General features: G+C 32.4%; 2 protein-coding genes across 5 annotated transcripts; one reads left to right on the top strand and one right to left on the bottom strand.

Moving 5' to 3' along the window:
• Positions 1-1,083: 1,083 nt before the first annotated feature.
• LOC148623844 (ras-related protein Rab-10-like) lies at positions 1,084-19,249 on the bottom strand. 3 transcript variants are annotated; one of them, XM_088566046.1, is made up of 8 exons: positions 18,925-19,195; positions 17,149-17,193; positions 15,469-15,529; positions 14,322-14,382; positions 8,210-8,287; positions 6,184-6,273; positions 5,189-5,254; positions 1,084-4,122 (listed from the first exon to the last, which is right to left on the bottom strand). In XM_088566046.1, exons 1-8 carry the CDS (start codon positions 19,052-19,054, stop codon positions 3,964-3,966), a joined length of 690 nt encoding a protein of 229 aa, XP_088422172.1. In that variant the 5' UTR covers positions 19,055-19,195; the 3' UTR covers positions 1,084-3,963. The 3 variants fall into 3 exon arrangements, with proteins under 3 accessions (XP_088422172.1, XP_088422173.1, XP_088422174.1); XM_088566047.1 differs by lacking the exon at positions 17,149-17,193 and having other exon boundaries at positions 18,925-19,249; XM_088566048.1 differs by lacking the exons at positions 1,084-4,122; positions 5,189-5,254 and adding an exon at positions 5,789-6,001.
• LOC148623843 (uncharacterized) lies at positions 19,229-23,632 on the top strand. 2 transcript variants are annotated; one of them, XM_088566045.1, is made up of 2 exons: positions 19,229-19,251; positions 22,511-23,632. In XM_088566045.1, exon 2 carries the CDS (start codon positions 22,518-22,520, stop codon positions 23,508-23,510), a length of 993 nt encoding a protein of 330 aa, XP_088422171.1. In that variant the 5' UTR covers positions 19,229-19,251; positions 22,511-22,517; the 3' UTR covers positions 23,511-23,632. The 2 variants fall into 2 exon arrangements, with proteins under 2 accessions (XP_088422171.1, XP_088422169.1); XM_088566043.1 differs by lacking the exon at positions 19,229-19,251 and adding an exon at positions 19,637-19,667.
• The last annotated feature ends 1,700 nt before the right edge of the window (positions 23,633-25,332 follow it).

The following is a 25,332-nucleotide window of genomic DNA, read 5'->3' as shown; positions in this document are numbered from 1 at the left end:
CGAAACTATGCAGACTTTTTGTATCGCACTAGAACTCTAACAAATAGGCTTCTGGAACAGGGTTATGTTGCTACAAGATTGAAGTCATCACTACAGAAGTTTTATGGTCGTCATCATGAACTCGTGGATCGTTATGGTGTATCCATCAGCACCATGAAAACTGATTTATTCAACGGGTCATAGTTTTCTTTTCCTTGTATGTCTACCCCGGACTTGACTTTTTATGAGCAACTCGGCAGGTGTTTCTAGAAAAGCAGAGGACGCTTACCCTACCGGTGCACCTGGTCCATGCTCCCAGTTTTTAGTGGAGTCCGAGTTGCTCATTTACTTTTGTTACTTTGTATGTATGATTTTAGTTACTTTATGTTCTTTGTTGTGTATGTCTGTTTTCCATGTCTGGTCTTTGTCCCTGGATTACATTCTTTTGATTACTGCTATAACCTTGGTTCCCTTGATTACTCTTTTACCTTTTCTGCTAATTGACAGCATGGCAGTAAATCACTCACACATGTAAACAATATTCATACACTTTTGTAGTTAATTACATATATGATTTTAAAGTACACATTCTCAGCTTTATTTTGACTACTTTTAATCATAATACACACAAATAATGCACTTACAATGCACATGTCTAGGTTCAGTGTGTTTTTGGTACTACATAGGGGGTTGCCATTTGACCTGGAAGTGGTTAGTGAGACCATATTCAATATCCAAGATATTGGCCCCTTTTTCAGAAATGGTTGGCCATAGACCCGAAAATCAATACCAAACTTTCTTTTGTAGTTTGTAACCCTGTTTAAAAGTTTATAAAAATCAACCAACTTATATTTAAGTTATGGAGAAAAAAACAAGTGTCTATGGACTATTATAACTCAAATGACAACAGCGTATACAATATATGATGCAAAAATTTGCAGTTGTATAAAAATTAATCCTTGAAAACTATTTATTTCTGAGAGAAAAAGTAACCAAATCAGATGGTCGGTCCCTTGGTCATATACATATTACTGGTTAAACAGCAGAGCATAATGTTTGTGAAACCAATTCAATATTCAGCAAGGCAACAAACTAAGTCTTTACTCATATTTTAACAATTTATTGCATATAAACAGATTAATAAAAAAGTAAAACAACAAATTTTGATTAAGACACTCAATCATAATAAAAGCAGATTGAAATGAAAAAAAAATAGGATGCATGCAATGCTGTGACAAAGACCCACTTCTAGTAAGGTAGAACAGGAAATAACAAAAAGATGATTGTGTCAGAGCTACATACCATATACAATGTATAAAAATGATTCTGCCTGAAATGCAACAACAAAAATTGTCTTATCAGTAAGGTTGGGTTCAGGTGGAACTAAAAATTAGAATAAGAAAACTAATCAAAAAGAAATCCAGTAGAAACTAATAAAAAGCTATTGAATTTCTTACTTTCAACTTGTTCTTTATTCACTCAGCCAATTTCACATCAAACAAAAGTTTGGGTATGGCATTATTTTAACTAGGAAATGGACAAACGACACTTTAAAGATCTATTACAAAGAATTCTACCTAATGAAGTAAAATGTGTGAAAAATATTTGTGAATCAAAACTAATAAACAGACAAGGTGATCACTGTAAAACCCATCTAATGACTGGGATATAATGTGTCAATTAAAAAAAAGCTAGCCCTGTACCAGTAAGATAAAAACATGCAAAAACCTTAAAAAAAATCAGTTAAATGCTCAATCCAATTAATTACAGTAAATGAGGAAGATAACTTAAAAAAGTTAATCTGCAATGATTAACAATATAAAAATTCAGATCTAAAAAAATAGCACACATAAAAATTAAAAAAAGCTAAAATTACTTTTGAAATATCAACAAAAACTACATGGAACTTCAGATCAAATTACATGTACAATAAAAGTTCACAAGTATTAGTAGATCTTCAAAATTGATATAAAAAATATCATATGAAGTCCTTTCTGCACTTAGAGATTGGGTAATAGTCCTTAAAAAGTTTTTTTTTTTCAATTGGCTGATATTTAGATCATATTTAACAAATATTCACATCAAACTTGTTAAGCAACCAAACTACAAAAATGTAATTCACCAAAATTATTGTTATTACTTTCATAGTGAATTCTTTTGTACTTTTTTGTTTAACAAATTTGATGTGAATGTCAGTAGAAAGCAACAAAAATATCAATGAATTAATAAAAAATTCTATGGACTATAACCCAATCTCAGAGCAGTAAATTACTTCACATGATGTAGATAATGAACAAAATATGACTGAAATGGTTAGAAAGCAAGTTATCAATACTAACTTAACCCATTCATTACACCATTCATCATCATCTTTTGATTATTAACATTTTCCAATAATGCTTACTCTATAACGCTTTCAATGCCAGTAATGATATGATGGGTTATGGCAAGTGGTCCCTGTGACTAGAATATTTAAATGCTGGTTTTATAGCAAAATGTTGGTTTTAACATATTTAACAAAAATAATCAGAACTATAAAAAAGACATGTAAACACAATGTGTTTGTATCTTAACTGAGTGCAGTGTCAAACATCTATTAAAAATTTTAATGAACAATAAATAGGCAAGCTCATAGCATCATAATACCAAATGTACAAACATACATTTTTCCACCTAGATAAATTGGTATTAAAACAAATCACTATAAGGCTTATACAGAATTGAAGATACACATATATCAATAAATACACAGCAATAAATATATCGTATGAATGAAAATTCACCATTAAATAAAGGCACATGCTTTGTATAAATATAAATGTAAAGTCAGATGTATAAATAGAGCAATACATAAAGATATGATCATGCACATATTACCCCATAGCAATATATATATCACAGAAAGCTAATAGAAATGTTTACAGATATGGATATTACATAAACATTATTATGATTACATATTTATTATATAATATAACACCTGGTAGAACCTCTCCATGATAGATTTGGCTTCCTATTTCAATAGTTTTGGTTTTGAGTACTTCTTGTACACAATTAATTTTTGGGTTTAGACCTCCCTATATTTTTTATTCTAATTCTGCTGATGAGAGGTTACTCCTTGAAACATGTGTACAGCATATCAAAATTAGCAAAATATAAGGTTGGTATTTTCAAAGACTTAGGTAACCCCTGCCAATCAACCTAAATCAAGTACAGAACAAGATGGGGAATCTATGCACTTTCCAAAATAACATAAAATTTGACAATAATATAAAGATGACAAATATTAAGTATCACACGCGTACTAATACAAGGCTGCCATTTTGTCAGAGAAAACTACCACAAGTACTATTCTAAGTTATACAACATTGTTTAAAATGTTGTTTTTAATTGGATGATTTAAAAAAAATCCAGATAGCTTCAACAAAATCTATGTTTACGACATAAAAAACATACATGAGATGGATTCAGACTTAGTACATGTCAGACAATACTATCAATGATACTATCTCCTCTAAACCAAAAAAAAATTGAAAAAAAAAATTCTCCAAATATACCGGTAATCATTAAAATGGATTTCAATGAGTAATTTGTTTTTTACCTTTCTGATTTCTTCCAAGTACCATATCTTGATAACTTCAATACAACATTATATCAGTAATATTTCTTACAAAACTTTTGGATGACTTTCCAATCCATATAAAATTCAGAAACAGTCAAACTGCCAGTTGATTCAAAATTACAGAATAATATTCAATCTTCAAGTCAGACCACCATTTTTAAAAGTGCACAGTTTTAAGTCAGACCACCGTTTTTAAAAGTGCACAGTTTTAAGTTTGTTATTGGATTATAAGATCAAAGGAAAAAATCATATCTATGTTATAATTTATAAGAAGCTCTAAATGAACCCTCCAAAAAATTCATAATGCATTCAGAATGTTCTTTTATGGTGAAGTAGAACATTCTCTATATGATTTCAATGTATCAGCAGCAGCCCTTGTGTTTTCCTTCAGATAGTAGCTGTGAGGAATCAGAATGGCTGTCGTAATGTGATGAGTCCTCATCTAAACTAACAGTAGGGTCTGTATCATAGACTTGTCTCTCCTGGGTGTCAATTATATCAGTACAAACTTCAAGGAATGCCTATAACAATTACATTACAAATAAAAATTTAAGGATAAAATCACAATGACATATCATAAATAATTACATGTATGCATATGAGGCATACAAAGTTTGTGTACCTCAGATTCAGAATGTAAAACTTTTTCATTGTTTCAATGTCCACTGAAATACAGAATAAATAAATATCTTTTGAATTAAAAAATTGAAATAGATTAGTAAGCATGATCCTACATTGAAGGAGTAGTCCATCATAAGTTGGAGATTTTTATTCATTGATAATGAAAATAAAAAAAAGATTTGGCCACTTTTGACTGTATGATACAGAGGACTTTTCAGTAGTTGATTTCAGGAAACAGCAAAACTCCAACAAAACTTGATAGATCAGAATTTCCTATTTATATGCATAACTAAATATTGTGTCCTTACTACATACTAAGTTTTGTGAAACTCTGTTCAATAGTTTGAGAGAAGTTGCAATGACAAGATGTTTCATTCATGTACTTCTGAAAGAACTTTTGAAGGGCATAATGCCAACGATGTATGAGGAATCAAACTTTCCTAGTAATTTTCACCACAACATATTGTGCCTTTACTGCCTACAAAAATTTTTCAGTTGTTTGAGAGAAAATAGAAACTAAGTTTAAAGGGCATAACTACCACAAAGTTTGTTTAGTAAAAAATATCTTGCATTTTCGTTAACATTAAAGACCTAATTCAAAATGGATGGTCATTTTGAAAACTGTTTCCATCTAAAACGTTTTCAAAGGATTTAACAAAAATTTAAGATTTGTGTTGCTTGATAACTGGTTTGTTAAACTTCATGTATGTAAGTTAAAGACTTAGAATACTTTCAAATACTTTTTCAGCATTAATGACTTTGTGGTAACTTCAAACATGTCAGATGCTAGAGGTTGGGATGGCACCAAGTCAGAAAATAGCTCCCAGACAAACTCTAGCATTGCTGGAGCAAGAAATGAGTGCCCAACAATTGGATAGTATCTTATCACAAGAAATAATTCTTGACTGTTGACAAGTGCAACACTGTTTCATTAAGCTCTTTATATATAACTCTGATAAATCTTACCATTTCCAGATTGTTATTATTCTTTGCACTTGTTTCTCTGAACATGATCTGGTTTTCCTTGGCAAACTGAAAACAAATGGGTGTCCTTAAATTTCAGAAAAAGTAAATTAACTAAGGTTAAATTACATAAAAAATCACATGAAATTTGTAAAATCTAAATAAGTACTATACTGTGAAGACAAACTAATTTTAATGGTTTCACATTTCTGCCAAACAACAAATTTGAATTATAAACAAAGTGTAAATTTTCTTTTTGATCATGATGTCCTAATAAAGCACACAAGTACCATACCATTCTGGACCTGCATCACCATCATATTTTTGTCAGCACATAAATAACTTTATAATATGCATAAACACTAAGCAACTTAAACATATATAGTTTTGTTACAAAGTAAGAACCTAAAATATACATACTTGTACTTACATTTATTATAGCATATACTGCTAAAAATATGACTAAGTTCAACATGTAAAAATTTATATGAAATATTTGTTGAATTTCTCCATATTTTCAATATGTATATAAACACTGTGCAAAGTATGAATAATATAGGTTGAATACTTTAGGGCTTTGGGGTTGTTTTTTTTTCAGAAGAATACAGCTGATTTGATACAGATAATTTGTGTTACATTTTTTTTAAAGAAAGTGAAAATCTGAAATCAAATTTCTTGTAATACAGTTCAAACTTTTGAATACTTAGAACAACCTCATAAAAATGCCCACTATTAAACTAATGACTGTAAGATATTTACCCTTGAAGTTGGATTATCTCCACTTGTAGATAAATATTCAATGGACAAAGAGAGAAACTATTAAATAAAAACATATACCATGATAACATAAAATATCCTTAACGGAACCTCATGTTGACCAAATAATTAAGGATTGTTATAATGTAATAGTAATTTATAATATTAATACAGAACTAGTGATATAATAATGCATAAAAAAATCCTTCCTTTTTTTCCCAACGATTTATAGGACAACTTACCTTATTAGCTTCCAAAAATGTCACTTGTCTTCTGTCATCTCTGTCACATTTGTTGCCTAGTAACATCACACTCACATCTTCTTTACAAAACTGTAGAAGCAAAAATCATTTTGTTGCAAGTTCGTAAGTAAAAACCAATTATGAATCTAACCAATAGAGTTTAAGACAAGGTAATACAGACAGCGAATGGGTTAGATTTTGAGTTCTCCTACAAGGCTAAAACACATGAATCAACACTAAATGTCTGAATATCAGACAAAAATACTGAAATGTTGAACCCAAAAGAGCTTAGTATCAGTGCTGTACCCAAACTTGGCACAAGTAGTAGAAGGCAATTACCATAACAAATGGATCACTAGATTAATAGATTGTGGATTAATGTTCATGCACTTCAAGGCTAAAACATTTGATTTCTTTAATAGAGACTGCTTCATGATACTAGACCACATCACTGAGTCAGAATTTAGAAGTGCTAGGTCACAAAAAACAATAGCTTGAAGGCAATAATGTCACCCCACCTACCTATAATGAGAACACAGGAGCAGTTGATTCACAATTTAGAATTCAAATAAAATCTAGCCATGATTCTTTACAGGTTATTCCTACAACTGCATTTTTATAGCAATTAAACTTCTAATCAAATGCTTCAGAGGGTGCAGCTTGATACAACTGCAGTCAGGTGAGTATGGACACAACATTTAAGCATGATACAGTTTTTAGTTTGGATTGTGATTAAATAACATTAACCTACCATGGTCCAGTATCAAAAAGTCAAAACGCAGTTAGATTTAGCACATTAAAGAACCCTATTGATTTTAATTTTTGTTGAAACCAAAAATTTTACTTGGAGCCTATGGACTAACATGAAAATCCAATACAATATTAGTTCTTATTATTCATTATGGACACAACAACTGGTTTGGACACAATATAGCACAAACTTGAAATTCAATAAAAAATTGTCAAAATCTGACTGAAAAATAAAGTAGATTTCTTTTGGGTGTGACCCCTTTCACCCTTTATAACACAAAAATCTTATAGATATCTGAAATCTCATTGAAAAATGCAGACATAGATTTCATAAGAAATCCAATATAATTTTTTTTTTCAAAATTGGACCAAAAATAAAAAAAAGCAAATTTTTTTGGGTGTGGCCCCTTTGACCTCTTATATCTGAAAAAAAACTGTAAGAGGTATTTAATATTTGATTAAAAAACGTACACACAGATTTTAGTGAGGTATCCAATTAAAAAAAATTTGAAATAGGACCAAAAATAAATAATAGTAAAGTTATTGTCTGGATATTTTCTGTCCCACTCCTTTTTGGCCCCTAATTTCTAAAGTTCAAGTCTGATCCCCAAAATCCATCCAAGTCCATTATGGTATGGAATATTATGGAACAATATCATTGACATTCCTATGCTTTTATTGGAGTTTTATAGTTGAATTCTATGAAAGGCTTGTTTTAGGTTCTTTTTTTTCACCTTTATTCTATAGCTTTTGGGGCTATAACTCCAAAAATCAATACCAAACTTCCTTTTGTGGTTTGAACTAGTAACCTTGGTATAAAATTTTATAAAAATCAGCCAACTAATATTCAAGTTATCACACAAAAACCAAGTGTCTATGGACGATGACAATGACATCAACAGTGCCATACCAATATATAACTGCAAAGTTTTTGTGGTCATATAAAAAAAACCAACAAAATACACCATTAGATTCACAATAGTAAGTAACCATAGAAGTTCAAACCCACATCAAATTGGTTAATACATATTTAATAGGTTTAGAAAATGCATGTTTGTGCTCAATATTTCTAAATGGTAAAGAGCCATAACCCCTCCCCCCAACATTCCTTTTGAGGTGTAGATATTGGATTACAGACACTGAGCTATTACAAAAGAGAAAGTCTGAAAAGAACAAATTATGAGAAGTATACAAACACAAAGTGCTAGTGCTAACCCTCTTACATAAATTTGTGAAGTCTACAGAGAAAAATGTGTGAAAGGTGAGAGAAACAAACCTGTTTGACATACTCTAACCACTTTGGAATAGCATCAAATGAAGATCTGCTTGATATATCATACACTAATAAAACTCCCTGGTTAAAAAAAAAACACATATTAAATGTTGTAACCAATCTCAGGCCACAGTTTTTAATTTGTTGGTTTACAGATTTTTGACTGTATGAAATTGGGTTGGCTTGTGTAAACAAGTGTTACAGAAGGGCCTAGTGAAAAGTCAATACCGAAAAAAAGCTACAAAGTACAGGAAGAATTCAGGGACAGAAAATTGAGTGTGTGGATGGTTTGACTAAAATTTTAAAGAAAACAAACAACTTTTGGTTTACATTTGTCTTCTATTTTAACATAATAATTACACTGAGAGACTACATAACCTTTTTAATATTTGTCATTAATTGGAAGACAATGAAACTTGTCTTTTTTTTTTTTCACTAATAGCTGTTCACATCCTCATTGTGTTGTAAGAAAATTCAAAAGTCTGTCTCATGTTATGAGATATAAGCATTTATATTGGCACAGTAGTGTAAAAGTAATTTCACATAAGCATAAAAATCATTTCACATTAGCATAAAAGCCATTTAATTGTAGTTAAAAAGTCATTTCACTCATAAGAGGTTAAAAAAGTTCAAAGCTTATACCAAACTGCACGGAGTTAAAATGTTAACAAAGTTTTATTTTAAGCACATGTTAATTTTTTAATTTCGCGCACAGTATATTACACTTTGCATGCCTACTTACATTTAAGCTAAGCAGACTTCTTACACTTATTGCTGTGGTATCCAGTATAGCTTGCAGTAGCACATTATTTTTTATTAACATTTCTGCACCAACCCCTTTATTCCATCCACTGTCTCCTTGAATGACCTCAGAAGTATATCTCTGCATACATCTAAGGCCTTGCATTGTAATATAAAATGTTCAATATCGTCTACTTGTTCCTTGCACATTTCGTACCGTCCTGTGTTGGTGCATTTCCTGAATTTATCAGAGTGGTATTGTAACATGTATGTATCTGTGAGAAGCCTGGCTTTGACCTCTGCCTTCTGTATCTCATGTTTTCTATTTTTTATAGATATTCCAGATGTTATGTGGAGTTCCAATTGGTTCTTGCTGTATCTCAAGATGACGCATAGTTGTATTTGTTACCTTTTCAGCACAGTATTTCTCATACCAATAATTATTGACTGCTTCCTTCACAATTGACTTCCATATATTCTTGCTGGGTGGATTTTGCATAATCTCGTATGGACATGGCAGTTGATATTTCTCCAAAATATGTGCAACATTGTTGACAAATAAATTTGTCTGCATTCTGAATTTCCCATCATACTATTTGTTTTTTCTATAGCTGTGTCTAGCCCAGCTATCTCTAAGAGTAAGTTCATACATAGCTTTTCATAAGTGGCTTCTACTGAATCAGTCCCTATTACCGTACATTCTGCGGCAGATGCTGTACAGTCTGGTAGGCATTGGAAATGTCTGAGCATGTATTGTTGCATATGTTCTAATTTATTCAGGTCAGATTTTGTTTGGTTTGTATTTTTATTCCATACATGAAACTAGGAACTACATTTACATTCCATATTTTCAGTTGGACGACTGGTGACATTCCTGATCAAGCATGGAGACCTGATCCTAAAAGCACATAAATCATTTTCCGCCAAATTTGTGCTCTTAGGAAGAACTAAAGGGTTCTATCTTGAGATCAAGTGGATAGAAAATGGAGAAAACCTACTAAATATTTTTGTGGTCTTGAAAAGCGGAATTACATAAATAAGACAGTTACTCAAGTTATAAACCAAAATAGTGATAAGATAATTGATCAAAATGAAATCCTAAAAGAAATAAAGTCATTTTACAAAAAGCTTTATTCCAGTAAAGATGATATACTCACAGATGTAAATTTAGATGAGTTACTTAAAGATTATAATGTTCCAAGACTTTGTACATGTATTGAAGAGGCACTCCAACTTGAGGGTGAAATCACTTATTCTGAAGCATTAACTGTTTTGAAAAAGATGAAAAATGAGAAATCCACAGAGTCTGATGGGTATTCTGCTGAATTCTTTAAATTCCTTTGGAAGGACCTAGGACACTTTATTGTCAGGTCCTGTAACTACGGACTTGAGTACAATAAACTTTCAATTACACAAAGACAGGGAATAATATCAATTTTACCTAAGGGAGATAAACCAAGGGAATATCTTAAAAACTGGCGTCCAATATCATTGTTAAACGTTACATACAAATTATTATCTGGATGTCTAGCAAATAGACTTAAAACCGTCTTAGAAAAACTGATTCACGAAAATCAAAAGGGTCTCTTAAAGGGGAGATACATTGGTGAAAATACCTGTCTTATCTATGGTATTCTTCAAAGTACTGAAGATCTAGCTATTCCAGGTTTACTCCTACTAATAGATTTCAAAAAAGCCTTTGGTTCAGTTTCTTGTACAATGTGATGGGTTATTTTGGATTTGGTAATGGTTTTATAAACAACATAAAAGTTTTTGATACTGAATTAAATCTGTGTGTGCTACAAAAGGGCATCTTCACTATTTTTTTTTCACATAGGTAGGGGTTGCAGACAAGGAGATCCAATATCGCCTTACCTATTTTTATTATGTGTTGAAATAATGGGAATCCTCATTAGAAATAATAAAGGCATTAAGGGAATGACAATAAAAGACAACATTTTAAAAATATTTCAATATGCAGAAGATACTGGTATCTTTCTTGATGGCACAGAAATAAGCCTTAAGAAAACACAAGGCGAGGTAGGGACAGAGTTTCAAGAAATCAGATGGTTCAGAATACTTCTTCAGAGGGGTGTAGTATGATTCATCTATCTACTTTTCTAAAATCACTGAAGCTAACATGGATAAGAAGAATTATTAAAGAAGAGTCCACTTGGAAAACACTCTAACTTAGCCTAATTGACCTTGAAAGTCAAATATTGTCTTGGAGATGTTTACTCCACTAATTTGAGTAACACGACAAAGAACATCTTCTGGAAACAAGTCTTTACAGCACTTGATAAATACAAACAAACTCAAGATTCATTTACTTTAAATAATATTCTAAGATGCTCTATATGGAGGAACTCGAAAATTAAAATTGATCAAAAGACCGTCTTTTTCAAACAATGGTATGAAGCAGGAAAATTTTATATTAGTGACCTGTTTAATGAAAATGGGAATTTTTTTCAGTACCAAACATTTTGCAATATGTATGGGATCTACCCTGCCATTACAATTTACTATGGTTTAAGAGATTCAATACTTGGAAAATGGGAAATATTAAGAACACTTTCAAAATCGGACATCCCAAAATATCCTTTAATTCCAATTGAAATGGAACAATTTATTGTACATCAAAAAGGTGCAAACATGTTTTATCAAAGATTTATAAAAATTTTAAAGTTTCCTAAAAAATTCAGAGAGAAGTGGGTTGCAAAACTAAATATTCCAGGAGAAATAAACTGGAAATTGGTGCATAAATGTATTTTAACACAACAAAGGACACCAAATTAAGGTGGTTCTAATTCAGACTTATCGACAGAATTTTAGCAACAAGTAAACTTTTACACAAAATTGGAAAGTGCTCTTTCTTTAACATTTACTTTATTATTTTCTTGATGGGTTATTCCAAGGTGTTTAAGGCTTTAGACTCTTCTTACTTCCTGTCTTTCTAGCGTGTAGCCGCTTTATTTGAAGTTTTTGGCTTTTGACATTTTTATAACTTCTGTTTTTCCTGGATTAAGTTGATCTTGTCTGATGTTATATTGAACTAGGTTGATAATGGCTTGCATTTCAGTATTTGGTCCTAACAAGAGAGGCTACATTTATTTGTCCTCTTTTAGGTTACTGGCATCATGCTATTGAGTATTGAGTAGTATCGATTGTATAATAGAGCAGACAGTTTTGCTCCTTGTCGTATACCTTCATTGATAGCTATGTCATTTGTTCCTTTGCCATCCCATTTTACTTTGAATGTCATGTTCGTGTACATGTTCTAAAGTAGAGTTCACATGTATCCTACAACTCCATCGTGGTACAGCTTGTTAAGCAAGATATAATGATTTACTGTATCAAATGCTTTTCCAGCATCTAACGCTAGGACCTCAAGGTCGCAGCCAGTGTTACAGAATATGGCTATGGCATCACTCAATATAAATGCTGAAAATTTACTGGATGATTTCTCTGTGAAGCCTCTTTGGAGTGGATTTTGCGTAGTTTTAAATTGTTCTTCAAATCGGTCCTTCAGTATTGATTCTAAGATTTTAGAGCATGTGAGAATGTGACTACTATTCCTCAGTAGTTTCCAAGGATGCTTTTCCCTTTGCCTTTTTTGCATATAGAAGTTAGAATGCCACTTTTCAGTTGTTCAGGGACGTCAAGTTCAGTGAAGATTTGGTTTATGATGTTACATACTACTGGGGCTATCTGGTGCTTGGTGTATCTAAAATGCTCTGCTTGTATTCCATTCTAATCTGCAGCTTTTCCTGTATTATTTCTCAATAGCTTTGACTACCTCTATGGTATTTGTTGGAGGTATAGGCATATGTTCATCTCCTTTATTCTTTATTATCTGATTTTGAATTTGACTTAAAAATTGTCTCTCATACTCAGTTTTCTTTCAGACAAGATTTTGGCTAGTGTTCCGAAGTGCATTTTCAAGGCATTATTTCTTCCCCTGAGAATTTTTTATTCTCGATTATTAGGCAATCAGCAGATATCGATTTGTTTGAAAGTTGATTTCTAATAAGTTTATAGAATGTTTTTGAGCCCCTTTCTGAGACTTCCATTATTTCTCCTATTAGATTATCTTGTGTTAAGGCATAGGCTTGCCGCTAGAGTTGGCATGGTTCACGCATCTTTTTTATTGTTATTTGCTGTTCAGTTTTGCAATTTTGTCCAGACTTTTTTTTATTCTTGTAGGTCCAGTGTGCTTCCTTAGCTTCCCTTGATTTTCTAATGATTTTACTGTTCCATATTCCTTTTCCCACATTACTGAGTGACCTGAGCTTTCTATATCTTGATATTGATCCGGCCGTATGGAGTACTTTATCTACATGTTGTATTTTGTCTTGTATAGGTTGATGTTTCCCCTCTGCCTTTTTTAGTTCGTCTTTTACTAACTGTTTGTATTCCACTGCTTTACATTTCTCCCACCTGGGTTTAGTTAGTATTTTGGCGTTCTTCTTTACTGTTTTCTTGACTTTTATGCCTATTTTTGTTTGTATTAGAGTATAGTCGGAGGTGTTTATTGCACCAAAGTCATAAATAAGTATGTTCACATCTACTTCCATATGAGTTTTAATTATAAAGTAATCAATTTGTGATGTACATTTTCCGTTGCCATGTTGAAAAGTGATTTTTTCTGGATAATGGTTTGGCAGCCTTTTTCCACACAATATTTTGATAGCTTTTATTTTCCCCCCAATTATCTCCCCTTTATTTATCTACTTCCTGTTGAGGATAAAAACAAACCCACGAGTTTTTAAGCTTTAAATTATTTACAGGAACTTTTTACATTCTTTTCAATTAAAGGTATTTTGATTTTATTATCTCTAGCCAGTGTTAACTTGTTTCCCAAACTATCCAAAACCTTAAACATGATTTTATAGAAGTGGTGAAATTTATACAGCCAAAATTTTTTGTTCGATCTGCTTTGTCAAGTTGTTGTAATAACAAAACTAGAAGCAGGCATTGTCAGTAACTTTATTTTAAAAAGTAGATGTTACAATTTTGCACTTTTTATTTTTTTTTTTTTTGTAGTCAGTGGCAGTGAAAATGATAATTGGAAAACTGAAATTCCAATTTTATTTTTTTTTCTCCTAGCTGGAAAAATCGGGTCAGGGAATCCATAAACCAACAAATTAAAAAACTAAGGCCTCAGGTTTAAAACTTTTACACATAAGAGTATGTTTTAAACAGAAGAGGTATCACATACAAATATGATAAAATCACATATTTTACAAGTAGTGAATGCTGAATATGATTAAAAAAAAACATTATTTGGTTTGACAAGATAAGAAATCATTTATTGTAGTCATTACTAATTGAGGGTACCAACTTTCTAGATCAGAGTTTCTACCCAGAAACATACCTGAGCTCTTCTATAAAACTGTTTAGTAATGGATTCAAATCTCTCTTGTCCAGCTGTGTCCCTGTAAATAACATTATGCCAATACTATATACATGTTTTTCATAGTAAGCAGGTGTGGGGTAAATGAATCTGGTTGGTAATGGTCAAATCTATTTTGTCATGGCCACAATAAGTTTCTATAGAATTTCATTTCAATTTCATTTTTGAACAGTAGAAGATTCACAAGGAGCCACATCAGATAGAGTCTAAGCAAGAGACCATTCCTTTGAACAATAAAGTAAAAACATTGACCTCTGTAGTTTAAAACATTTAATAATGGCCTATCAGAAACTATCTAATATTGCCTCTGACAGCATCTTGCTTACAAAGCCAAAAGGAGTTATTATCCCATAACTTAGAAGTCAAAGGTATAAAAATAATGCTGTCATGTCAATCTGTAGGAAGCTAGTAACCATTAAGATTCAGCATCCTTTAATGGATTTTGACAAAACTTAGTACTGTTGTTTCTTTTACATATTCACCATATCCATTCTCATTATATAGTCATAAGTCATGTAAGTGTCCTTCTGAAAACTTATTATCAAAACCATGAGTGAATTACACTAAACTAAACAACGTAATTAGGTCTGTAAGAAAATCTAGAACCCTATTGATTGACCAGGTCAATGGTCAAGGTCACATAATCAATTTTGTTATAGAGGAGGAGATAACCAAACTTTACATTTCCCATGTTTGTCAAGTATTTTCATGCACCATTTCTTTGAAGGAAATGTAGATAAAATTCTCAATCCCAATATTAAGAACTGAAGTGTATTGGTAATCAAAATTTTATTTTTTTTTAGGATTATTCAAATCATGGAGTGCAGATGGAATGATGTTTATGATGTCCCAGTACCAACCTTTGTTGTAAAAAAACAACCTGGGTTGCTCAAAGTGAATCTCTCTACCAAATAGCTTGTTAAAAATCAAATGAAGTTATTTTCAAATATAATATACAAAAGTATCTTCTTTTTTCTACATGTAAGTGGATACATGTACTTGACTGAGAATGGAACCACACTTAACATTTGAGAACATACAGTCTAGATTAAAAGGAACTAAAGCAAATACCATAGTAATTAAAGAAAAAAAGAGATATTTCTCCTACCATATCTGTACTTTAACTGTTCTCTCTCCTATCTGTAATGTCTTCATTTTGAAATCTATGCCTGAAAATAGAAGCCAAATACTGGGTAATAAGTAAGTTAGGACCTTGAATAAGTAAATTAATTCCATGAGTAAACAAGTCTTGACCAGGAATAAGTAATAAAATGGTTGCCGCCAGCAAACAAGTTGTGGCCACAAATTTAAAAATTGAAAAAGTAATATTCACATAAATAAACAAGTCTTGGCCATAAATAATTATATCATGGCCAAGAATTAGTAAAATTGAGGCTATGAAGTAGTAAATTGTTGCTACAAGTAAACAAGCCACCACTTAGTATATTGTGGTAAAGTTTGTTTGTTTGTTGGGGTTTAACGTCCGAGCAGCAATATTTCAGCTATATTCAGACGATTTTTTGTGTAAAGAATTAGTACATTGTGGTCACGAAATAGTTAATCTTGGCCAAGAATTAGTATATTATTATATTATGGCCATGAATTAGTATATTAAAAAATCAAATTTAACAAAAGGCTCCAAGGACCATGAACCACTCACTCGGTTAAATTTTTGCCTTTCAAGGGCAATAACTCTAACAAAGAGTTGTCCAACGATTTTGACTCAAAACGAAACTTTGATAAGACTTTTCATAAAGATCATTCTTCTATCGAAAGTTTCTTTCTACCCATTATAGTTTTCAAGATATTGGCTGAAAACTGCTAAAAACATCATTTTTCACCTTTCAAGGGCAAAACCTCTAACAAGGAGTCATTCAACAACTTTGATCCCTGCAGACTTTTGTAGGCTGTATAATAAGTTTTGGAGATATGTGAGAAAAACTTCTGACTGACCTCTATGTTCTACTTTTAGTAACAGCAGCCATGTTTTTTGAGAGATCAAAAAATCCCCACATCATGTCTATGCAGAATACCCTATTTGTTTCTTATCAGTCTGGAAGTTTAAGAGGAGAAGTATTTTTAAGAAAAAATATTAAAAAGAGCAAAAAAATGTCAAAAAAGGACAATAACTCCAACATGGCCTTACAGATTAAAACAAAAATTCACCTTCTGATAGATCTCATTATGCTGAACAATTATACCCAATGTAAAAAATTTGACTAAACCGGAAGGTTTTGGAGATATATACAAAAAACTACTGTCTGACCCATATGTACTATACTTAGTAACCACTGCAATGTTCTTTCAAAAATCCCCAAATCAGTTCTATGCGGAATACCTTAAGGAACATTCATACTCTGATTCATACTAAGTTTGGTTCTGATTGATCTTGTAGTTTCAGAGTTTTGAAAAACTGTCAACGGCAATGACTCATATGAATACTTTATTTCTCTAAAACTATAACATAGGTACAGAGAGTATATATAATATAATACAAACATTTACATTACTATGAATGTGTGAAAAAAAGAACTATAGATAAGTGATAACTTGAAGGATTGATTTTTACATTGATTATTTTAATAAATTTACAAAATTTTCTAAAACTACTAGGTTTGTTTATTGAAATAATACTTCAAATTCATATTTATATGTCTATTATAGTAAAATACAGATAAATATTTCTTTCTCTCATTTAGTAAAGCTTTACGTGTAAAAATATAACAGTATTCATCACCAATGTTACCAGAATTACAAAGATTGCATTTACTATTGTTTCTTAATATACCTCCACCATCTTCCTGTTTCAACAGGCAGTTGATGACTACTGCATCTAAATTTACAAAAAGTATATTTTTTGTGTATATTTCTCGCACGTTAAAGAACCCTACTGTGGTATTCTCCCGGAGTAGGAACCATAGAGCTCCGCCAAAGGAGGCTAAATTTCCCGACCCTACCCACCTCTCCCTATTTCCAGTGGCAATCAAAATCTGTCGACCCCATTATCCTTGTGTCCCATCCCTTTTTCATTTCATCATCATTTCATATTCATATTATCATATATGTTGTTCATTGCCTGAATATAGCTGAAATATTGCTGCTCTGGCGTTAAACCCCAACAATCAATCAATCAATCATATGGAAGAATGTGGCTATAAGAGATTAATATTGTAACCAGAGATATTATACTTCAAGATTATTTTTATAATAGTAAATCGAGTGTAAAATTTCAACTGATTTATTCTGAAGTCATTGTTTGCTCTATTTCATTGGTGTTAACCACGACAACAGCATAGTATTCATATTTCAATGGCTATTTTCCCTTCATCCCATTGGCAAGTTATAGAATGAGTGTTCTCAGTTTAATGGAAACTATTGCATCTATCAAAATAAAACTAATATATTGAAACAATAACAAAATTGCTGAATGGCATTTAGGGTGTTTTTAATTAATAAAATGTGCAAGGAAAAATAATAAAATAAAGACTAAATGAATGTTCCAATGTCTTGAGAAAAATATCAAAATTTCCATTTTCAAACACTATACCCCAGTTAATTAGCTATTAATCATTGTGCCTTACTGTCTGTTTAAGCTTTTGAATTTACCCCAAATCAAAAGATAAAAGAAACCTCCAAATGCGTCTTTAAAATGATATGAATTTCATTGCAAAATAATGGGTTTTAAATAATTATTAACAGTTAGAAGTTGGCCTGGGTTTTAAATAATTATTAACAGTTAGAAGTTGGCCATTTTCACAAATTTCCTGTGGCAATTCCTGCTCACTTAAACCAAGGATTTTAATAGTGTACTAAAATTATAGTCAGCTAAAATCCTGAATAATATCTCTTTTTAGCGGTATGCATACGTCAACTGTAAAAGTATACAACTTTTAAATCTGCCCAGTAAACTAAAAAGACCAGTGAGCACTTTTGATTAAGACTTTGTTTGAAATGCCTAGAACTAATGTAGGGTCTAAAATGTGTAACCAAAGCCTGTACCCATAACAACCTGTATCCAAATAATGTTTTGCTAAAATATTCATTATTACGATATATATAGAACTGAAAATTGCATGGAATGTGACAAATTATGTTTCAATTCATTTCTAGTCAAGAAAATGAAGTACATTTTTATCATTTTTCTTGTTTGATCAGTTTTCTGAATTCAAAAGGTCTAAAATGTGTAACCTGAAGTTACCATACCGAACTAACTATTGTCTATTAGTTCTAGCATAATTATTATGTTATTTGGTAAATGTGTACCAACTTTTGGCTGGAAATATCTAGTAATAATAAAGAAATTTGCAAATAGTATTTGGATATGGGGAAAAGTGGGTACAGGTACGGGTTACATATTTTAGAACATACCCAGTAATAATCCCTTTTGGGATTCTGTGCTGGAGATTTTTTTTTACCACTACCTCAAAAAAAATATCTCGAGAACAAATTCTTTTAAAAAATAGATTAGACCAGTACCCACTAAAATAATACTGCGTCAGGGAGTATAATATAAATTCTCGTCTAGTGTCCACATGTATAATTTCCAACATTTATAAAACCTTACCAATGGTAGAAATGTGAGCATTGATGAATTCATTGTTGATATATCTACACAATAAACAGGTCTTCCCAACTCCCGTTTCTCCTACAAGTAAGAGCCTCAATAAAAGGTCATAGCGCTTAGATATTGACATGATAGGAGGTACTTCCAATAAAGGTCACGACAACCGACCAAACAATCAAAATATCATGTCTGTGTGTTGATCATGCACCACTTGGGTTAGTATATTGATAAAAATGGTGTGAAGGGAGGCATTCATGCATTAAACAATGACATTTCAACGAGCTGATGTCACTTTCACTTTGGAAGGAAGTAAACAACTAACGAACGGTAACTCCGTTAGCCAAACGCTTTCCCACCAATCTGTCAAATCATTTTTTTGTGAAATTACAAATTTGCTCCCCTATACAAAATTTAAATTCTGTCCACATTTAATTCGAATACCACTATATTGGTACAGACAAATTATTTTCTGAAGGGGGCTTGGTTTTAAATTTTATGCGAGGATATTTTTTTATTTTGATCGGCACCACTGCTAGGCCAGATTATTTTTTCTCATAAGATCAATACAAGCAAATTACTTGGAAATTTTACTTTTCCCCAACCAGCAAAATGAAGATCATAATATATTGTTCACTCAGGAGCTGGCCTAACTATTTTTTTTGGGACGAAAATCAGGGTTAGAATCTTCTAGAATCATAGCCCGTCCACCCCACCCAACATGACGTGCTGGGAGATGTCAATGAGTAAGATTTACTGTAATTCCAGACCTCATTTAACATTTATATACATCAGACGATCACATAATAAGACATTACACAATAATACAATATATCATACATTTAGATTTAAATATATATTTTTGTATATGCATTATAAGTGTTTAAATCCTATATCATCTACCCTATACCGCATACCCTATATCACACCTCTAGACATATCGCATACCCTATATCGCACCCTTTCACAGACTATACTTGAAGTGTGGTTAAAATATATGATATAATGAATACGACATGCTAAAATCTGTATCACATGCTGCATCAACCCTCGACCTATGTCATCCCGCGGGCTGGTGGCCGGGGTGATATAGGAGTCTCGGGTTGATACAGCATGCGATACAGATTTTGACATGTAATATTTAGTATTATAGAGACATAACATATTATATTCATGTAGAACAATACATGTATCTTTTGTATATGTGTAGTCCAGGCGAGATGAGATGTCTTACAACTGAGAAAATTAGGTGTTTTAAGTTGAAGTTTTTCCAACATGTATATTTGTGTATTTGTGTTAAACATTTCTGGTGTCTCGTAGCTTTATGCTTGTAGGCGGTCAGTTAGACCTTTATAGTCATATCGGATTTGACTTCTTCAGATTATTAACGCTGTCGCTTAGGTTAATCTGTATTTACCTAAACAAAAACGATTGCTAAAACAGGGGATTATTAAGCGTACTACCATAAGAAGTTACAAATGGCTTTAAATAGTTGAATCGGATTAAAACCAGTTGGGGCAAATCTAATACACAAGTATCCACAGTGGGAAAATTTTTGTATCAATCATAACCATCCGATATCATTGAGCTAGAAACTTACATATTCTAAGAAGGTTAGTGTCAAGTTATATTTTATCTTACTATCGCGGTGAGATGTGATCATAAAGACGATTTGTTTGTAGATCAATATGTAAAACACATTTTCGTGCATACACTTAAAAGACATTTGCATAATAAGTGAGTAAAAATCACAATTCATGCACAACTACATTGTAGCACAAGTGAACAGGAAAAAAATGCAATATAAGCTAACAGCGGCATTCCGAACCATTCCAGGACCGAACTAAGCTCTCGAAATGAGGAAAACTATTTTCTGTCCTGAAATGGTTTGAAGACTGTTCCATTAAATACCTGCAGCAACACAAAAACTTTTCTTACCATTAGTACTGGTTTTGACCTCTGGGATATCTAGTATATTTTTGTACCTGAAAGTATATTTATATGATTTCACAGTGACGAGATCACGTAGGCATACAGGTGATAAATCATTCAGGATTTTAAAGGTTTCAACAGCCATGGTTCTTGGGCGTCTAATATGCAGAGAAGGCATCCTGGCACGATCCTAAAGTTCATCGTATAAGCTAGACTTGTCGTCATACACAGAACGGAGTGCTCTTTCTTGCACTTTTTCCATTTTTTAGAATTTTTACCAGTGCAGAAATGCCATGCCACATGGGAAAAATAAATAAAATTGCCAAGAATGAAAGTATGGAAAATGTTGAGTCTATTCAAAAATGGACCCAAACGTTTTAGTACATTTAGCTGCTGAGATGCCTTCCTACACAAATTACCAATATGAAAATCACTTTATTTATTCTAAACCACTCAATCAACTCCAATGATTCAGTTTCCAAGGCGGAAGTTAATACATCATAATCAGGTGAACAAAAAGATAAGGTATTATCATCTGCTTAGTTATATAGTGTGCCATATTGGATGAAGTAAAAATATCATTGATAAATATTGTGTAAAGGAGAGGTCCAAGAAAAGATCCTTGCGACACGCCCTTTTGGATGTCAGCTCAACTACTAAGATTACTATTAATTTTGATTTACTGTATTCGATTAGTTTAGTAGGAATGACGGAGGGATACTCAAAGCTTGAAAATTAATATGCTGATAATTTATCAAGCAAAATTTCATGGGGGGGGGAGGGGGCACTCGAATGCCTTAGACAGACCCATCAAAGCTGCAGCAGCATAGTTTTCATCTTGTGCTGATCGCCAATCTTCTTACAGTCCCAGTAGTGTAGTTTGACAACCATGGCCTCTACGAAAAGCACATAAATAAAGGTGAAAATGGAATCAAAGCACTCGCTCAATTGAGTTTCTAAAACTTTTTCATAAACTTTTAAATAGATAGTACACTGATAGGCCTGTAATTAGATTTTTGCAAGGGGCTATTTTTCTTGTAGAAAGGTGTTACTTGTGCCTGTTTCAGTCTGTCTTTAAAAGCTCCACTTTCTATAGAACAATTAATTAAAAATATTAACTGAGGTACAATTTCAGTTCAACAAATTTTCACAATATTAGTTGGTATGCCATCTACACATATGCCCTTTTTATATTAATTTTACAACAAAATATGAAGTACATAAATTTTCTCTTTCTGACTTAATATTAGCAATACTAGGTTGTGTGGGTTGATCGTAATTCACACCTTCACCATTTTATGTTGCTACCGTTGAAAGAAAGTTTTTTAACAAAGTTAGCAACTTCAGTTGTGTTGTTTACAAAAAAAAATATAAGGTTCTGGATCTTCCTTGTACTAATCGGGTTAACTTCGTTGTTTGTTCTTTAGTAGAAGAAGAACTTTTAATTCCATTATTTACTTTTTTTTTTTAAATCAGTACAAATAGGAGTTCAAATTTATCCGGTACAATACTACTAGATGACTTCTTGATTCTTCTAGATTCTAATGTTTGCTGTGACATAAGCATTTCTAATCGGGGTTACATGTATTTTTAGTTTCGTCTACCAAAGCAATTCATAAGTAAGAGGTTAATTATCACAATATTAATTCTGTTGCAGATTATCCATGCACCGAACTTTAGACAGAAACTTTGTCCTGCAGAGACATCTCGAGAGATCATGCAAACGCCTTGAAAAGGAGTTCAAGATTGCCCAAAGAAAATCTCAAAATGTTGCCGAAGCCTGTGTTGCGTTCACATATAAGCTTCTGCAAGAGGCAACAGTGCGAGAGAAGGAGAAAATAAAAAGTCGACCTAACCCATCTGTCTCAAGTGAAGGCATTACAAAGTGCAATTGCAATAAAGAAACTAAAAGGATTGTCAGTCACGTGCGCCCTCTTACGGCTCATACGAGTCGGGTCAACCGCAAAAATAGTCAGAAAAGACCGTCTTCTGCTCATCCTATAATTCCAACTAATTCAAGAGACATTTCTCCAGAATGTGAACAACTTCACACACAACTAAAAGCTGCGAAAGAAACGACAGCGATTAAAAGTGATACAACCCATTTGAAAACTAACATAAAAGGTAAAAGTATTGAAAGTAATATGGAATTGAGAAGTCAGATATCTGAAATTTCTTCATTTTCTCGAGCAAATAATGAAAATATTGATAAACCCAAAACAGCCGATTTTTATAAGAGAAAACAACCAGAATGCGAGTTAGCCATATTTTGGACACGGAAAGTTAATGCTGTTATTGCAAAATGGGACAAAGAAGATTATGAACTGGACTTTAGAATAAACAAAACTGACGACGTACAACATATAAGAAAGTTAGTAACTCCTCCCTTGCAGAAAGTGGCACTAACAGAGTCAGAGAAAAGGTTAAAAGCATTTGTTCGTAGATTTGGTCAAAAATACAGGACACAGATTAGCCCTGTTTCACCTACAACCACTATATCAAATGGTGGAAGAAAGAATTTCAACATTTCGGGACGAGAGCTAGCTAGCATTCACGCTGACACGGCCAGAAGACTTAAGAATACCCAAATAGTCGTAAAGAAAAGCGGAAAGCTCCAACACAATGTTGAACGCTATTTAGATTTCTCGAGTACCTAATTGATCGGGAGTGAATTGGTTGGATGTCAAGTTAGTCACGATCGTATATACTAGAATTGCGAGTGGTGATGCCCGGTGCAAGCTTGTTAAAATATCCTTTTGGTAGCTAATTAAACAAAGGAAGTTAATTTTGTGAATTAAAGTTTGTTTTTTTTTTCTGCAAAAACATATGTCTCCCCCTTCCTGCAAACTGTTCTGAGCATAAATGAAAGCTATGTAGGTAAAGAAATGGTTTCCCATTTTCAGATTATTTTTCGGTTCGAATTTCTATCGGTGAGTTTTATCGTGATACAGTTCTTGGATATTGCAAAGGTCCCTTAACAATTATTATATCATACCTAACTTATTTTTATTTCAGTTGTGCTGACAGGGTAATTTATGAGGATTTTGGCAAATTTCTAAAATCAAAGGGCATAACTTCTACAAAAATTAGAGGATAAAAATTTTCTAGTAATATGCACTATAATATGATGTTCTTACTACACACCACGTTTCGTCAAATTCGGTTCGATAGTTTCAAAGGAGTTGCATTGACAAGGTAATATATGAGGATTTTTGGCTGATTTCTAAGTTCAAAAGGGCAAAAAACAATGTCTCCCCATCAATACTCAGTCCGATAAATCAATCGAAGCCTTTGTAGTATAGAAAATAGTGGAACATCATTGCAATTATCATATAAAGTAAACAAAAAAATGATATGCTTGCTTTTGACCACTTTTTGGCCTTTTATTCCGAAACAGTTAACTTACTCGACAAAAACCAACCTTCTCTTTTTGTAGTATGAAACCTTGTTGTGAAATATTATAACGATTAACAATCTTATGTTTAAGTTATCACAACAATCCGAGTGATGCAATTGCTTCACTAAAAAGGACCTGGGCCCTTTTCCCCAGGTAAAAAAACGGCGACAGTTCCTTAGACATTGTGTCATCAGTTTTCTTGGGACTGTACATCCCTTTAAAATTAATGCCAAAACTCGAATTATTTAGTTGTCATATCACAGTTTTTACTTGTACTTCACTATTTACTCTTTCAACTTCATTGTTTTCATCTCGAACTTGACGCGTCTTACCTACAATGATCAAGATCAATTTTAAAGGTCACCTTGTCTCTATAATCCGGGTCGACAATGCTTTTGTGTCAGTTGGGCCTCACTTTCTGTATTTAATACTTTTTATTTATATTTTATATGAATTAATTCCTTTTTACCTTTTAAATGTGGCTATTATTCACTTATCTATTATTCATATTAGAAAACCCGAGTTGTTGTAACACAAAAACTTAAAGTGGATGCCGACGTCGGAAAACCAATGCCTTTGTCTTTCGTCGCAGGCGAGACAAAACAGATATCAAGACAACACAACGAATGACAAAAAAGCAACTTAATATATATTTACACAACAAAACGAAGTATAGATAAAAACATTTAATATATCTTATTTCATTCTTTCTTTAGTTTGTTCACCTACCGAATTTCTCCAATTTGAATAACAATTGCTACTGAGTCCATGTTTGTTCTTTGCAATGGCGACAGACTCAAATTGATATTTTTGAAACTAAGTTCAGACTAAGTTTTTACACGATTTATCCCAGAACTTTTTTGGGCATTGAGCGGCCACTAGCTCTAGAAATGTTTTCACATCAATCATCCCAGAGTTTCTTTGGGACTTGAGCGGTCCCCAAACTAGATCCCTGCCGAAAATTTTCTGCCTCCCTAAAATGATATGCCTAGTTACGGTATTGCAAGTGACTATTGATTGAAGTCCGGGAAACCTGCCCTGTTTAGGGAGTCCAAACTGGGGATTTTTTTATTCATGACAGG

The sequence above is a fragment of the Perna viridis genome, chromosome 2 (assembly GCF_037379345.1).
Source record: "Perna viridis isolate PV_CMFRI_1.1 ecotype Kerala chromosome 2, ASM3737934v1, whole genome shotgun sequence".
Lineage (NCBI taxonomy): Eukaryota > Metazoa > Mollusca > Bivalvia > Mytilida > Mytilidae > Perna > Perna viridis.
The sequence above is the reverse complement of the archived record's forward strand: the minus strand, read 5'-3'. Positions and strand labels throughout refer to the sequence as shown.

Coding starts and splice junctions, on each gene's coding strand:
- LOC148623844 (XM_088566046.1), bottom strand. CDS start 19,054: ATGTCAATATCTAAGCGCTATGACCTTTTATTGAGGCTCTTACTTGTA. Junction 14,383..15,468: donor ACAGTTAAAGTACAGATATG/GTAGGAGAAATA, acceptor TGTTATTTACAG/GGACACAGCTGGACAAGAGA. Junction 4,123..5,188: donor ATAATAACAATCTGGAAATG/GTAAGATTTATC, acceptor TAATTGTTATAG/GCATTCCTTGAAGTTTGTAC.
- LOC148623843 (XM_088566045.1), top strand. CDS start 22,518: ATGCACCGAACTTTAGACAGAAACTTTGTCCTGCAGAGACATCTCGAG.